The sequence below is a fragment of the Balaenoptera physalus genome (genome assembly GCF_965194825.1).
Source record: "Balaenoptera physalus genome assembly, chromosome: 5".
Classification (NCBI taxonomy): Eukaryota; Metazoa; Chordata; class Mammalia; order Artiodactyla; family Balaenopteridae; genus Balaenoptera; species Balaenoptera physalus.
The window spans coordinates 148,646,125-148,663,715 of NC_138884.1; the positions used below are offsets into that span (position 1 = coordinate 148,646,125).

General features: G+C 48.6%; 1 protein-coding gene across 5 annotated transcripts in view; it reads right to left on the reverse strand.

Moving 5' to 3' along the window:
* The window catches only part of HTT (huntingtin), a 136,701-nt gene that overhangs the window by 17,039 nt on the left and 102,071 nt on the right, over positions 1-17,591 (reverse strand). For all 5 annotated transcript variants that reach the window (XM_082464327.1, XM_082464328.1, XM_082464326.1 and 2 more), the window contains 11 exons: positions 16,967-17,171; positions 11,176-11,317; positions 8,726-8,905; positions 8,420-8,596; positions 8,053-8,129; positions 6,707-6,845; positions 5,586-5,708; positions 3,870-4,083; positions 3,017-3,162; positions 1,441-1,618; positions 366-461 (listed from right to left, as the gene is read on the reverse strand). In XM_082464327.1, the coding sequence (XP_082320453.1) occupies positions 366-461; positions 1,441-1,618; positions 3,017-3,162; positions 3,870-4,083; positions 5,586-5,708; positions 6,707-6,845; positions 8,053-8,129; positions 8,420-8,596; positions 8,726-8,905; positions 11,176-11,317; positions 16,967-17,171 (1,677 nt within the window). The remainder of the gene's footprint in view (positions 1-365; positions 462-1,440; positions 1,619-3,016; positions 3,163-3,869; positions 4,084-5,585; positions 5,709-6,706; positions 6,846-8,052; positions 8,130-8,419; positions 8,597-8,725; positions 8,906-11,175; positions 11,318-16,966; positions 17,172-17,591) is intronic.

The following is a 17,591-nucleotide window of genomic DNA, read 5'->3' on the forward strand; positions in this document are numbered from 1 at the left end:
ACAGAGAAGGAAAACGGACGCCCTGCCCACAAGGAGCTCGGAGTCTGAGGTAAAGGACACAGAAGCAGCAAGTGCAGGGTGAAAACAGAGGCGGGGGGTGGTGGGGAAAGCGAGCGAGGATGGAGGGCAGGAGGCTCCCCCACGAGCGCGACACCCCAGCGGAGTGTGGTGTTCACAGGGAGCCAGACAGCAGAGGGTGCCCGCCAGCGGGACGTGCGAGGCAGCCCCTCGAATCGCCCCCGAACTCGGGGACGAGCACCAGGACACAGCCAAGTGAAAGCAGCTTCACACGTCCACACTGACCGCTTTAAAGGCCTCTTCTGTGAATGAATTTCAAGCCCCCAAAGACACTAGGTGAGACGTACTCTGTGTGTTTGAATCCACTTCGTCCTCTCTGGCGGCCTGTGGGGTGTTCGTCCTTCTTTCTGGACCAAGAAGCTGGTCCCCAGGCTGCACCACAACTAAAACCACAACAGAACAAACAGAAGAATTCCCATTCCTTTCATTCAGATTTTCACATTCGTGCAGCCTCATGAATGTTTCAAAGTGATAGACTATGTCAAATGAGGTCTAGATTTCCTAGAATCAACTTTAGACCATCTTAGACGCACCAGACTCAGGTATCAATCTCTAGGTTAATCCAAAATGCGCAAGGATTTGGACTTCTACACTCGGATTTCCAAGTCCTTCCCACTGTCTGCTGTTTGCCACCCTAACCCGGGGGGTCTTTATCAGATGGTTCATGATTCATTACTGCTGAAAGCATCCATGCAACCCCCAAGAAGTCTGGCTTCGATAAATTAGCCCCTGGATCTTCGTTTTCAAGTTGACTACAAATGCACAGATGAAAACAATTTAAACAATGACTCTTCAAAACACCACTCTATAATGCTTAATTTAAAAATACAAAACTTCAAAACACCCTCCAACATGTAAACTCTAATGTCCAATTTTTTAAAAATTGTGGCTAATAGCCCTTGTTAAGGGCATCGTCCCTTGAAAAGAGTAAGTCACTTTTATGTTTCAATATACTAGTGTTACAGTGCAGTATAGAAACAAGCATTTCAACTATAACAGAAAACAAGTAATTTTTTGAATACAATCTTACTAATCTTATGATCATCTAGGACTAAAAGGATGAAACAGTCAACTAGGACCAGAAATCAAAGGGACATAAATTAGAAGTATTTCTTATGAAAGCTAGAATTCCAAAATCTAAACAAAATGACTGCAAAAGCAAATTCAAGTTAAATTCTAGTGTAGACCCCAAGATACTGGAGATTGAGGCAAGGCCCATATTTCATCCACCTCTTCACCCCCAATTCCCAACTTAGCACCTGGCAAACAGGTGGCACAAAATGAACGTCTGTGACGAGATCTGCGGAGCTGATTACTGGTTCAAGAGACAGAGGCAAGAAACCGTGCTGGTGGCGGACTCACGGGCTTCTAGGACGAACCGCACGCAGTGGATGAGGGAGCAGGCGTGGGTCACCATCTCAGCGGACGACAGCAGGCGCCAGAGGCCGGGCAGCTGCAGAGCCAGGCAGCAGCAGTCCAGGCCCGCCTGCAGGTCCAGACTCAGCGGGATCTGCTCGTGCATCAGATGCCACGACAGGGCCTGGAAGGGCAGGCGCGTGTTAATGCAGGTTTGACCCACACCTCCTTCCTGCCACGGGGGCTGGCAGGGGAGCTGAGAACCCCCTGCCGTCGAGCAACCGTCCAAAGCTCCCTCCAGAGGGATGGCTCTCGGGCCACCATCCCCAGCTCCCTCCGGCTCAATCCTGACCCACCTGCTCACTGCAGTCCCCCCGCCCACTCCCACTCTGGGAGCGGAACGCAGCATGCCCAAGATGACGTGCTGCCCGCCCCCAGCATCCTGCCCTGGCCGCACAGCCTGCGGGCTAGGCTCTCCCTCGGGGCGCCCACCGCCCAGGGCCTCGCCTCAGCTGCAGTCACGAAGGCTGAACCTGACAGCCGCGCTGGGGTTCAAATGCTGGAATGGCTACTTCCCAGCGGGTGAACCCGATGAAGTCGCTGAGCCTCTTAAGCCCTGCTTCTCTCATCTGTGAAACGGGAATAACAGCCCACCTCACAGGGTTGCAGTGAGACCTGAATGAGATGATGCAGGGCGTATGGTCCTGCACGCAGCGGGCACGTGACGGCTGGCAGGGGCCACTCTGTATTGTAACCGTACGATTGTTTGCCAGCCTTCCTACTACGCTGAAGCCTAAAGGGCAGGGGTCACAGCTATCTGGCTCGGCCTGGCTCAAGTAGGGGCTTATTTGTCGCCTTCTGAACAGCTGTGCAAATCCCCTCTGGACGCCCCCCCTCCCCGCTGGGAGGTGGCAGGGGGTGTCGGCACTGGGTCAGCCCTGTCTCTGTCTCCAAGGGTGCAGGCCAAACTCTCTTCTCCAGAAGTCGTACAAAAAGGCAATGCACACACGTATGTACACGTTTTGGGGGTGTTTATAAGTATTAACACAGTGTTCAATTCCCCACAGCTGAAATATCAGGTTTATTGCTCAATTTAAAATATAACAAATTTCTCAGATTATTATTTACTAAGTATCTAAAATTAGGATACATACTACATTTGCACGGCTTCTTTTTCCTTGGAAAAAATTTTTAAATGGATGGTTTGTACTAAATCAAAAAAGTATCTTAGCATCAAGGAAACAAGACTCACATATAAGTGCATGACGACTCCCCATGCTAGGCTCGGGAGACCCTGGGCGGGAGCCCAGGTCCCAGACCTGACTCTTCAGAGTGTCCCCCTCCCCTGCCCTGAGGCAGGGACAAGAAGGGCTGTGTTGTCAACCTCACAAGGCAACCGTGGGGAATGGAGCAATAAGGGGCGTGACGGAGCTCGGCAAAGCAGGGGACGGATGTGACATGTGACAGCGGTCACTGCTGGAAGGACAGGCCGCGGGCGCCGGGCTGCACACAGCTCTGCATTTTCAGATGGAGGAGCTTCTTCCCTCTGCACTGAGCGCCAAGTTCCCAAGCTGCCTCTTACCTCGAGGGTCATGACCACAAACTTCACGGTGTCCCTCTCCTTCTCAGGAGGAAGGTGCAAGTGGCCGGGCAGTTTGGAGAACACCAGCAGGTACTGGGCCAGGGCCCGGGCCAGAGTGGTCAGGGTCCGATACAGCACGGCATCCCCTGAAACAGAAGGCCTCCATGGGGGCAAGAGCCTTCAGCAGAGGCTCTGACCTTTGAAAGACAGGCAGTCGGGCCCCCCGCCGAGAATCTGATGGGGACTAAAGACATGGCTCGCGGAAGCACACAGGCACACAACCCATCACCCCGCGAGACCAGGACCCACATTCCCGAGGCTGAGCCTGCGTTCCTCGCAGGCCCCGAGCCCAGGCCATGTCAAGGAACGGCCAAGCAGCATACACACCAAAAGACACGCAGAGCCGGGGCCCCAGTGCAGGTTCTCGGTGGCCTCTGTAAGTGCCTTTGGTGTATCAGATCGACAGTGTGGACTGTATTTTCACTCGGTACAGAGCATGGCACTGGCTCTGCAGCATTTTTTAAAAATAAGGGGACTTTGGGCTTCCCTGGTGGCGCAGTGGTTAAGAATCCGCCCGCCAATGCAGGGGACACGGGTTCGAGCCCTGGTCTGGGAGGATCCCACATGCCGCGGAGCGACTGGGCCTGTGAGCCACAATTACTGAGCCTGCGCATCTGGAGCTTGTGCTCCGCAACAAGAGAGGCCGCGATAGTGAGAGGTCCGCGCACCGCGATGAAGAGTGGCCCCCGCTTGCTGCAACTAGAGAAAGCCCTCGCACAGAAACGAAGACCCAACACAGCCATAAATAAATAATTAAAAAAAAAACAACTAAGGGGACTTTGATTTTAATTACCAAAGAGATCACCCAACTTGCTCCAATAGGCGGCAGGCTCTGCAGGCAGGCGCGGCTGGAACACGTGGTGGACAGCGGGCAGCTGCTGAACCACGCTGGTCACGCGGTCTAGAGTTGCCGTGCGAGCTGCTGCAAAAAGGGGGCTCTTCTGGCCCCCAGAGATCTCACGCACGCCCAGGCCCAAGCACGGGGCTAGCAGGCTCAGGTTGAACTCCTGAATCGGGGCATTAAAGGTTCAACAATGACGATTACCAGCTTTCAGTCGGGCAAGAGAAACACAGTAGAGGAGAATGCAAACATTTCTGAGATAACAGATTAGTATGCCATCCAAAACATTTGAAAGAATACCTTATTCTACTTCTGTTACAAATAAATGAACATCTCCGTTTAACATATGATCAGTGAAGAATATTTCTGGTCTCTTTTGGGTACTTTAATTTTAAAGAAATATTTTTTTATGTCTTCAGATTTATTTGAAATCAAATATTTAATATGATGAAATTTTAATTGATGAAGATACAAAATCAAGCTGATGTGCCATCCAAGAAATAGTGAAACACCAAACATCTCAACGTTTGAAAAAGACAAGTTATGTTCAAAAGCAGCTGAAATAAATCAAAGCAGTCGTATAAATGCCACAAGTTTGATTGGAAAAACAGCATTTCATACAATACTGTTTCAATTTGTATTGTGCTTTGCCAACTTTTTAAAGCCATTTAAGGATCTTTTTGGCCAGTCTTAATTTAGTTAATATTCAGAAAAGCACATGTCACCGTCAGTGACCAAAATCGACCCCTAGCTGTTGCAGCTGAGCCTTTCTTTAATGCTGTTAAAAGTCTAATGAGCAAATTTGGAAAATTCAGTTGGTTATTAAGCAAATTTATTGCTTATCAGCAAATCAGCTGTCACTGAATGGCTCTTAAAATGAGTTTGGCAAACTGGTTTTGGGCCAATTCTCCTGTTTTCCCCATGTAGCTCTTACTTTCAAACTGAGGGAGGGTCAGTGCTTGGGAACATGTGGCTGCACCCTGAGGCTCTCTACGCCACACCCGCCGGTCCTTGCCATCCCCCACATCCCTGCTTCACTCCCACGTGGCATATTTCCAGGCAGCACTATTAACACCTGAAGGTTTATCGGCTGCTGGTCCCAGGAGGTCTGAGAAGGAACCTGCCAAGGCTGTGGCTGGACAGCACCATCAGGGGGGCTCCACCCCTCACAGCACCGGTCCAACAGCTGAGGACAGGGACATGGGCGCCCTGCCAGGGCTCCTGGGCCAGCTCCACCCAGCAGGCCTGTGTGCCACCTAGTGAGGGCAGGGGGCCTCACTGCACACAGTGGGGGAGCGGACCCCGCTCCAGGTAGGGGGGCGCTTACTAAATCCCATAACATCGTGAAAAGGTCACTTAAATCACGCACCATGGCACCATCTCAGTACTTCTGCTCATGAGCACGAGACAAGCAGTCAGGACTCATTATAACCTCAGGGAACCTATTTTCTTTAAATGCACGAAAAGGTGAGTTAAACACAATTCCCCTCCTTTTAGACTCTAACGTGGCTGAAATAACATCCTGTCCTGTCTGGATTAGGGTCTCTGCTGTTAAGGCACAAAGGTAAGTGGCGCACATGGCAATTAGGTCACGTGACAATGAAACAAATCAAACACATGTGAGTAACCAGAGAAAGGGTTCCCAAGGGTCCTGCGGCTCCACTGTACCGAGTTCATCATGAACGCGCTCAAGTCATCCGGAGGGATCCGATTCACCAGCTCTGCCCCTTCCAGCAGTGCAGAGTCTGACCGCGTCCAGCACTGGGACTGAACCAGACGTATGTACCAGTCCTGGGGAGGAGAAAAGGTGGATGATGGGATGCGACTGGGCAGGCTCTCAAGGGGCTCCAACTTGACCGGATACACCTTGCTTCTTCTCCTACTGACCCTCATGTCCTGTGGCCCCAGATCAAAGGACAAGTGGCCTCCCTGGACCATGAATACAGCTTTGGCAAAACTGGATGCTGTGGCTGTGCGGGCTGCTCAGCGCCCCACAGGCCTTTTCCATGGGAACTGGCATGAGGGCTGTGCCTTTGGACTTGCTGTTACCTGTCTGGGCACCCTCTCCCCTCACCTGGTGAACGCTCCACTGTCCCCCAAACTCAGTGAAGTACTGAGGGGAGCGGGCCCACCTCCCTGCCCACCCCTTGCTGGGCGTCGTGCTGATCACCTTCTACTGGGGGGTCTGCTTTGCTCTTCTCTCCCCAGGGCCAGTGCAGCGGAGGGGCTGAACAAACCATGCCTGAGAACAGCGGCCCGGACTCTGCTATCTACGCCTGGGCTGCTGGATTTTGGACTCCAAGTTCATATTTAAAATGAACTCTCTCCAGGCAAGGAGCATACCAAGGCCCCACCAAGGCCCCAGATGGCCCCCCGCTCTGAGGTGTGAGCGGGGAGTGTGATGACAAGGTACCAGGTCCCCTGGGGTGGTGGGGTCAATATGCAGCGGGTCAGCAGGCATAAGGAGAGGGAGACAGGCCAGGTGGGCAGGTCGTGGCCACCCATCTCCTGATTCTCCATTAATCACCATGACCCTCAGCCCCCTACTAATGACCCAAGTCAGCACTTCCTTTCTCACCCCACGCCCCCTGCTAAAGACCCAGGCTGGACCTCATGGGTCCTGTCGCTGATGTGACTGTGCCCATTGCTGGCAAGAAACAGGGCAGGTCGAGAGCCCTCAGGGGCCGTGCTGAGCGCCAGGACGTCCTGCCGCCTGAGCCACCCGCTGCAGAGGCACTCAGTGCCCCGAGGAGGCCTTTGTGTCACACCCAGACGTGCTGGACACTTACTTTGTCAGGACTCACTGTCTCCAGTGCCAGGGGCCCGTCCCCGTCCAGCGGGTGGGGCGTGACCAGAGGAGCGGGGCCACGCGACGCCGGTGCGGTGGCGAGACGAAGCCTGTCCAGCAGGGAGTAGAGCCTTTGGTGTCTGGAATCCAATCGCACACGGGTTAGGGCACAGCTGCACGGGAGGGAGCAACGGTGGTTTCTTACAGCAAGGCGACACGTTTAAAACTTTCTGTTTAGAGCTATTTCCCACCGACACTCAAGTCATGACGCAAATTCAGGCCCCAGTTTACTAGTAACAACCACAGTTTATGCCCCAGAAGTATTTTTCAGAAATTTCATTTATACTCAAACACTGCAGCAGGCAATACACGGCCTAACAGCTAATACAGGCACTCTTTATAAACACAAAACGGACCACCTAAGATCCCAGTGCACAAAATCTCCTACTTTACCTCCCCACAATATACAATCTATACCAATTTACATTCATTTCATAAAAGAATCACCTCATCTGGCACAAAATATTTTTACCCCTCCTCGTCTGCCTGAATACTAAGTCTAGGGTCGAAAATAGGGATAGTGTCACCTCTCACCACCTGCTACGAGAACAACAACTTCATGATGCAAATTACAACGTATGTCACCCAGCATACAGACAAGTCACCTAAAGCCTCGTACTGCCCACGTCCTACCCCTTCTCGATTAAAGAAACCAGCAACAGCTACTCTTAACACTGAAGTCACAGTACAGTAACCAGATCCTCTCTCACACACGTTTTCCCTGCTGTGGAGGAGAGAAGATAAAGGCTTCTCTTCATTTATTTTGCAGTCACAGAAATACACTCATGTAACAGACATCAGGATTTCTGGTAAAGGCCTCAAAAAGACTTTGCAAACAAAATTAGGTGATAAACAGCCACAGAGAGACAAAATGTTGACAAGATGTAGAAACAATTCTCGCCGAGAACTAGGTAACGTCTCTCAGCTCTGCCAGGTCTTATTTAGCAATTAGATCACAGGCTTTGATTTTTGCTAAGACAGAGCTGATCGATGACTCATCGCAGATGGTGAGTGGAGGCCACAGGAACACCCGCCACCCTCACACAGCCATGGCGCATTATCGCGGCAGAGGTGACACTGCCAGCTGTTCCTCACTGTGTACATGTTGAGATCCGACTGTGTTCACGTTGAGATCCGACTGTGTTAATTTCGGAAGGCTCTCTCTCAAGGCCCTCCTGCAGTGAACCCACCAATACGGCACGCCAGCCTCTCAACCTGCGAGTCTGCGCCCTCACAAACCCTAGTCTTTACAGTCAAAAAGCAAGGAGCACCTCGCCCCGGCGTTACCTCTGCGCTAACCCGCTGCTCTGCAGGTGCTCCTGGATCCTGCTTAGCTCTTCCGCCGGCAGCTGGGCCGTGCTGTTCTAAAGCAGACAAGAACACGTCAGTGGGGCTGCAACGCACAAGAGTCAAAGCCACCTGTGCTCATTTCCAGAAGATAAGGGGCACGTGCGGCTCTGGTAGCAAAGGCGGACTAGGAGAAGTACAGGAAGCGCCCGTAGCGGACGCACAAGGAGTGACCAGTTCATCCGTGCTGCACGCCCCCCTCGGTGGCCACGTGAAGACCATCCCCGTGGAGGAGGAGCCAGCCAAGTGTCCCGCCTGCCCTGCCAGGTTTTCAGTAAAACACGACAGCCGTGTTTTCTCCCAGTACCTGCAAGTTTGCAGCCAGAAGCATCTCCACCCGGCGACAAGCAAGGGTGTCGACCATGTGAGCCAGCACACGGAATGGAGTACACAAAAGCTTGTCCACGTACAGCGTCAGCACGGCGCCCGACTGGCTCAGGTGGATCCCTTCCAGGCACTGGAGGGTTTTCTTCAGCGTGGTGGGCTGCGGTTTGAGAGAAGGAGAGACATGACAGCAGAGGGGTTTGCCCGCTGGAAAGAGCAGTTTAAAAATGCCAACCCTCCATTTTTAAGCCAGAGAAAACTGGCGACAGCCGGCACCAGGGAGACTTACAGTTGAAAGATTTTCACAACGAGACTGAATTGCCTGGATGAAAAGGCCACTGGCCGCGGAATTCCGGTGGACAGCACTGATGAAGTCCTGCACGGGAGGCTCGTGGGACAGGCTGATCAGATCCTGCATGTGGTTGACGATGAGCCATGTTAAGTGCTCTGAATCGTGCAGGTTCTGGCACTGAGGACAAGACACCAATGAAAGGCCGTCTTCTAGTGGACAAGGCAAGAGCAGACACCAGCGCCACAGAAAAGGCCAGAAGTGGTAGGAAGGAGAAAACCAACTCCGAATTACAATCCTCACTGAAAGTATTTAGTGTTTGAGCACCATAACTGACGAGGTGACAACACACTTTACAGAGCCGGCACCCGCAACTGTGCACCGCGGCCGAGCTGTCCAAAGTCAGGCCCCAGGGAAGTGCGCCCCAGCGGCACAGCTCAGGGACACAGGAGAGGAGCGTGGCCCAGGGCCGCGGGGGGTCTGGGGCACCTGAGAGCCCGGCGCTTCCCGAGGGCAGCGGGAACGGTGTGACTGGCCCGAGCTGAGACATGAGAGCAGGTGGCACTCCCGTCCAGGGAAAGCCCTGCCTCGCCCAGGCCTCAGTCCGGCCTCCCGACAGGAATTCTCCAGTTACCCTCGCTCCAATTTTGTGACAGGTCAGTGGAAAAAAAGAATTTACTGTAACTGTCACAGTTTTGATAGAATTCCTGAATCTAAAATATGAATAGTTCCCACAGATCAAATGGATCTTAAGGGAAGAAATTTCATGTAAGATTTATAAGGAAATGAGAAAAATACAGTTTTAAATTTTGGGTTGGCCAAAAAGTTTGTTCGGTTAATGAATACGTTGTTCACTAAAGTTCTTGGTGGGACTTCCCTGGTGGTCCAGTGGTGGGTGGTCCATGCTCCCAATGCAGGGGGACCAGGTTCGATCCCTGGTCGGGGAACTAGATCCCACATGCTGCAACTAAGCGTTCGCAAGCCACAACTAAGAGCTTGCGTGCCACAACTAAAAGATCCTGCATGCCGCAACTGAGACCTGGTGCAGCCTAAATAAATAAATAAATAAATAAATATTTTTAAAAAAAAGTTCTTGGTGAAAATGAAAAATGTCTTTTATTTTTACTTAAAGCCGAACAAACCTTTTGGCCAACCCCATACATATGTTGCCTTTTCAATGTAATTCATGACCCTAGGCAGAAATTATAAAACGAGATAAAATTTTTGGCATATGGTTAATGCTTAATACTTTTCCTGTGGGATAATTTGATACTATTAACTTATAAAATAAATATTTTTCTTACTTTTCTGTGAAAACAGCATTATATAACTATATCAAATTATTTCTCAAAAGTGGAACAAGATAGAAAAACTATTTCAACATCAAGAATGTAAAGCAAGGGGCTTCCCTGGTGGTGCAGTGGTTAAGAATCCGCCTGCCAATGCAGGGAACACGGGTTCAAGCCTGGGCCTGGGAAGATCCCACATGCCGTGGAGCAACTAAGCCCGTGAGCCACAACTACTGAGCCTGCGTGCCACAACTACTGAAGCCTGAGTGCCTAGAGCCCGTGCTCCACAACAAGAGAAGCCACCGCAATGAGAAGCCGCACTCCACAACGAAGAGTAGCTCCCGCGCACCGTAACTAGAGAAAGCCCACGCGCAGCAATGAAGACCCAACACAGCCAAAAATAAATAAATTTACAAAAAAAAAAGAATGTAAAACAAAACATGAGTATTAACAAATTGCTATCATGGCAAAAAAGATCTCAACAAGCCCCTGAGGGGAAGGAGTCTACTCCTTTTCCGATGCACTGCTGAGTGACAGCGGCCTTCATGGCACCATGTCTGCACCAAAGGAAGGCAGCACTTTCTATCAGCCTGGAAAAGGTATCAGATCCCAGTGAGAGTGGAACAACGAGTTCTCTCTGAGTAATACGATTACAGATTTTATTTTCTTCTGTTTACTTATTTGGTTTTTGTAAATTTTTTGTATTAAACAAGAGATGTTAGTTTTATGGTCAAAAATTCCACAAAAGTTATTTTTTAAAAGAATGTCATTCAAACAGGAATCTAAAAATGCAGCAATTAACATTCTAACACCTTTTCCACAGATTAAAAAAATCTTTTAATCAGAACCTCACTCAGTCAAACTTGTAACTTTTTATTATTATTGTTACTCCATGGTGTCCCTTAAAACAACAAAGGTGCCCAGCACTGCGAGTGGTGCAGAGCAAGTGACTGCCCACTGAATCTTTTACAGACAAACTTAAACTCCCAGGGCTGGACGCCAAGCCTGATTTCCAATTATACTTGGGAGCAGGATTCAACTTTAATTTTAGTTTTTCATTCTGGTGGAGTGACGGACGGTGGAAGTCAGTCTGTAGAAGCATCATCCGCACGAGGTGTTTTCCAGCCCCCAACCCGCCCCTCCTCGCAATTTCAAACTTACGACATAATCGCAGAAGAGAATGAGAGCTCCTCTTCGTACTATTTCTCTATTGCACATTCCCAGTTTGGAAGCCACATCAGAATCCTCGTCCTCTCCAGACATCTGGGGACTAAGTGACTTCGTGCTGGACAGACTGCGTCTTCTAGAAGGAGCAACAGAAGCTCTGACAGCGTTTCTGAGATGACAGCCGGCTTATTTTCAAAACACTGAAGATGACTGTCGTTTAGTCCCAGTTCTAAAGCAGACAGTTACTTTAATGTGTAAGATCTACTCTTAGTGATTTGTTTCTGAGCTATGATAAAGCACATATGGAAAACTAAAATAAACAGAGGATCTAACAGGCAGAAAATTAAAATGCTTGACTGAAAGGCAAAATCCACCACGAAGTTGCACATTCAATCAGCGCTCTTATCTCACTGGCTATGTCTGATGGCAGAGCTATTGCTTTTGAAATTTGAGGTTTTAGCTTGCTATGAAAGCCGTCAAGTGACAGAAGAAAAACCTTTGTATTTCCATACTTTACTCTTCAATTACCAACGAAAAGTTACAACCCTAAGCATGCCCACAGTGTCTGTGCTATTATGGAAACCCTGTTTAAAAGCATTTCTGCAAAATTAATTCCCCACTAGTGAAAGTTATTTCACTTCATCTTTACTTATCTCACCCTGTCTTTTTTCTTTCTAAGGAGATGGTAATTACAAACTTTGGGACTCTCAGTACTGGCCACAACTCTTAAAACGCAGTAGCTGCCATGCTCACAAACAGCCCTCTGACTTGAGGGTAAGACAATCCCCTCGCCTCGGCGGCCAAGAGCCTACAAGTCTCTGCTAAGGCTTAGTGGAGACGAAGGTGACACCAGGACTAGAATATTCTGAAATGTGTCAACTCTTCCTGTTAACACCTCAGGATTTAGAAGAGAACTGTTATAAAAAATTCTATCACGACAGAACGTGGATCAGTGGTTACCGAGGGAGGGGCAGGGGGAGGGGGTGGCTGCACAGGGACAGGAGGGAATTCTCTGAAGTGATGATACTGGTCTAACTCTTGATTGTGGTGGTGGTGACCTGACTATATCGGGTACAAAAGAGGACATTCTACTGTACTGTAAATTATATGTCAATTAAAAACTAACAAACAAAAAACCTTTCCTTTCTCAGTCAGCCCTCCTGCCAGCCCCAACATGACTTATATTCAAGCTGTAATTCTGTGTTTTGTAATAGTATAGCTATAGGGGAAAAAGCCTCTGAAAGAGAAGGGGAGAATTTGCAGTTCAAATACTAGCAGTGGACACAAAGAAGGTCCAACATCAACCCAAATTTAGTCCCAGTTTGTAGGAGGGCAAGCCCCCAAGACCTCAGGACAGACACTGCCAGCTACTGATAGCAAATGAACTTCCCAAATAAAAGATGACTGCGTATGCAGGACCCTAACCGTCCACCAAAAGGTAGGACAGGTAGAAAGCAAATCATAAGACTATGATGATTTAATCCCCCAAATAAGAAGCAGACAAGAGCAGACCCGACTGTGGCAACCATGGGTACTTCCAGGAAGTGTGGCCTGGGAGCCCATACTCATCTGAGAGCCAGCACTGAGCTGCATACAGAACCTCTGTAACGATTGATAGAGCAGCTCTATATCTGCTGAGTACACAGACAGAAAATAATGACTTGTACTTTGTATTCCAAAATTCTAGTAATTCATTTTTATTATCTTTTGGAAATAGAGATACTCATCATCAAAACCAGACAAGGACACCACAAAAAAAGAAAATCACAGGGCAATATCCTTGATGAACATAGATGCAAAAATCCTCAACAAGATATTAGCAAACTGAATGCAACAGTACATTAAAAGGATCATATACCATGGTAAGTGGGATTTATTCCACGGATGTAAGGATAGTTCAGCATCCATAAGTCAATCAATAAAATACATCATGTTAACAAAATGAAGAATAAAAAATATATGATCATCTCAACGGATGCAGAAGCATTTGACAAACTTCAACATCTATTTATGATAAAAACTCTCAATAAAATGGGTACAGAGAGAACGTACCTCAACATAATAAAGGCCATATATGACAAGCCCACAGCTAACATCATACTCAATGGTGAAGAGCTGAAAGCTCTTCCTTTAAGATCAGGAACAAGACAAGGATCCCTACTCTCGCCACTTTTATTCAACATAGTATTGGAAGTTCTAGCCAAAGCAATTAGGCAAGAAAAAGAAATAAAAGGCATTCAAGTCAGAAAGAAGTATAATTTTCACTACTTACAGATGACATGATACTATACATAGAAAACCCTAAGGAGTCCACTAAAAACCTGTTAGAAGTAATCAATGAATTCAGTAAAATTGCAGGATACAAAATCAATATACAGAAATCTGTTGTATTTCTATACACAAATAACAAACTATCAGAAAGAGAAATTAAGGAAATAATCCCATTTACAATTGCATCAAAATAATAAAATACCTAGCAATAAATTTAACCAAGGAGGTGAAAGAACTATACACTGAAAGACACTGATGAAAGAAGCTAAAGAAGACAAAAATAAATGGAAAGATATTCCATGCTCATGGATTAGAAGAATTAATATTGTTAAAATGTTCATACCACACAAAGCAATCTACAGATTCAATGCAATCCCCATCCAAACTCCAATGGCATTTTTCACAGAACTTGAACAAAAAATTCTAAAATTTGCATGGAACCACAAAAGACTCCGAACAGCCAAAAGCAATCTTGAGAAAGAAGAACAAAACTGGAGGTATCACGTTCCCTGAATTCAAACTACACTACAAAGCCACAGTAATCAAAGCAGTATGGTGTTGACATAAAACCAGACACACAGATCAATGGAACAGAAAATAGAGAGCCTAGAAATAAACCCACACTTATATGACAGTTTCAGCTATAATAGGTGAAAATAATCGAGTTGGGGGATCATGCATGCACACATGTCTGTTAATGTGTGATAGTGGGCAAGTTATTTAACTTCTCTGGGAAAAGAAGTTTCCTTGTCTATAATATACATGCATTTCGAGAGATTTTAATAACTTATCATAGTGGAAAGCCCACAGAACAATATCTGGCACTTAATGCTATATAAGTGCTAGTGATCTATATATGAGGTCTTTACCAATACATTATTATTATTTCTATTATCAGGGTAATTAAATCACTAGCTCATGTTAGTGCTGGGAACACAATGAGGGCCCTTGTGGGTATTATGATCTAGAGGGAGAGATATTAACCAAATTATCACACAAATAAATGTCAAATTACAGTCTCAACACATGCCACAAAAAAGAGGCAAAGGTTGGGGTAAGAGCAGATAGTGAGACTTCACCAATCAAAGAGAAGTCAGGAAGGCTTCCCTGAGGAAGTAATGACTGAGCTGAGAACCCAGAATCAGTGAGTTTCCCATAGCTGCTAATATACGGAGAGAAATCAGGAAAATGTAAGTTGAACTATAAAAAGCTGGCAAAAAATAAATCAATATCATAAAGCCAGTGTCTGTCCCCTAGATCCCATCTGCTCTTGCCGACTCTAGGATAACGCTCTCTTCTGTAAGGGTCACCCATGCCATTCGTTCTCTCATCTAGAAACTCTCTCATGTCCCCATTTCCCATGTCTCTATTTCCCTCCAGAGCGAACCTCCTCCTAACCGCTGTGTAGAGCTGCTCTCTAAATGTCCCTCTTCCGTCATCTTTTTTCCTTAACTTTTATTTTGAAAACTTTCAAGCTGATATAAAAGCTGAAAGAATAATTCAATTAACAGCGACCTACTCTTCACCTAGATTCAACTACTAGTAAGTCACCACCTTTGTGCTCAGGCACGCACTCCACACACATGCACGTCCTCCACACCTACACACATACCCTACACACACTCGACACTCATGCACACTGTACACACACGCAATTTGGAGGGCTGTGCCATTTGAGAGTAATCTGCAGGTCAAGAGACTGCACCCTTAAATACCTCAGCAACTGTGTCCCCTAAGAGCTACTCATAACCAAAAGCAACAGGTTATGTAGAGCTCACATTCAAATGTAGCTTGTTGACCCAATAATGTCCTTTCTAGTGGTTTCATCCGCCAGATCCGTAATGTAATCAAGGTTCATAAAACTGTACCTGTTTGTCATGCACTCTTACGTCTTTTCATCCAAGCAAACAGTTCTGTATCTTCCATGACACTGACTGACACTGCTGGAGAGCCCACGTGAGCCTTCTGTGGAAGGCCCTCCATTCATCAGACTGGGGTCTGCCCTCCCATTTCCTCCTGAATCCACTCCAGGTCGGCCTCTGCCCTCACTGCCCACCATATGTACAAAGGCAGAGGAAGAGGAGGAGGAGAAGGAGGAGAGTGGGGGAGAAGCTAAGAAACACTGGCTGAGGGATCCATCTGGGTGGTGGATGCCTTCTCACTTACCGTCCACCCACCCAACATGTGTTAGTATTATCAGCTAACTCAAGTCCTGCCCTTGGTGTCCAGGGAGGCTACTGGGAAGGCTGCAAAAACACAAGAGCCCAGGACCCTAATTCCTACGATGCCCAGCCATCCGGTCCGACAGAGGGCTGGAGCACAGGCTTGGCCCTTGGAACAAGCCCCCTGGGTGCTGCTCTGAGGCACAATCCTCAAGGACCCAGGGCCTCACTGCTCAGAGCGCCCTCCATGGATCAGAGCACTGGTACCCCAGGGGCCTGGAAGAAATGCAGAGTCCCAGGCCCCACCAGCCATTTGCTGAATCAGAATCTGATTTGAACAAGCTCCCCAGCTGATTTATATGCTCAGTGAAGAAGCTCTGAAGTACAAGACACCGATTTTCTGTTTCCGACTCTCACAATACTTAAGTCATCATGACAGGCTTAAACTGTTCTCTAAGCATGTCAAATGTTTTCACTGCTCTGTCCTCCCCAACTAACTGTAAGCACTTGGAGGGCAGGAAGCAGCGATGATTCTTCCTTTGCATATCCCACAACATAAGCACAGGGCAGAGAGGTAATACTCCTGCTCACGCTGGCTTTTCCACCTGAGAGCACTGGACCAGCCACCGCGGGACCCATGGCCTCACTTGGCTGTCTTTCCATGCTGAGCAGAGAGGAGCTGACCTCAACCCTGCAGCCCCTGCAGTCTCCTATTTCCAGAGCTTTCTCTCCTCGCCATCGGCTCTTGAGTCTTCCCGAAACACTGCACTGAGGACTCAGCTGCACAGTGGCGGGGGGGGGCGGAAATCAAATCTTTTCTTTCCACATATGTACAGATGGCTGAGCAAGAGGGTGCCTAGAGACAGAGACTCAGACCTGACAACTTTTTGCAAAAAGAGGGCCACCCACAATCAGATACTTAACAAGTCTTTTTGAATGATAAAAAATAAGGTATTTCCAAGTAGTTTTGAAAGGCTGCTAAATGATTTCTTCATTATCTAATAACCAGAACCACATTTAACTTATAATGAAGTTAAGTCATTGCCACATGTCTGGCTCTGGAACCAATTTAAGGATGAGAACCCAGCAGGAGGGACACAGCATGACACAAATGGCCCGTAGGATGGAACAGTGTCAAAGAACTTGTCAAAGAAATCACATGTGAAAAGCAGCGGCTATTCTGAATGCCTGCAGTCGGACCACATTTTCCCTGCAATAGAGTGTCCATGAAAGAAAGATGAACATGCAGTGGCATCTTTACAGAGCCTCGTGAAAACGGAGCCGGAGCTCAAGCTGCTCCGAGCCTGGGTCACGAGCCCGGGCTGGCCTCCCGGGGGGCAGAGCGCACGTACTTGGGGGTCTGCTGCACCTCCGCCCACCAGCGGTAGTCGGTGTGGCTGACGAGCAGCAGGATCTGGCACCAGAGCAGCACGAGGGCCGGGTGGGTGGGGACCATGGAGCGCACCCACGCGTTCAAGCTCTCCAGGCCGTAGAAGCCGCCGTCCGCGCCGTCCGTCAAGAGTCTCGAGGCAGCTGCGGTGATCCTCCGGAATGTCCCTAGAAACAAGCCAAAAATAAAACCGATTACGGGGAAACACATCACGGTCCAACACTTTGCAACCACGTGAAGCTTTTACACAAAAAAGATACACACGGGGCTCTTTCCTCCATTGACACGTTCACAGCCTTTGGCACTTAGAAAATTCCAGCTTGACATTCTGCTTCCTTAATGGAGCTGCCAAGGAAGCCGGTGCTCCCACTGTCCCATCCTCCCCACTGAGTGCCAGGCTCTCCAGGGGCTCCGAGCCGGGAGCCGCAGTGGTGCTGACCGTGGACGCAGCTCCACTGAGAAGGCAGCAGCCACCACACAGCCCGAGCCACAGCCGCGCGGGTGGGACCGGCAGGCCCCTGAGAGCCGAGGGCCAGGTGGCCTCTGCACCCAGCACAGGGTGACCGCCCGGGGCAAGGCGGCCACGC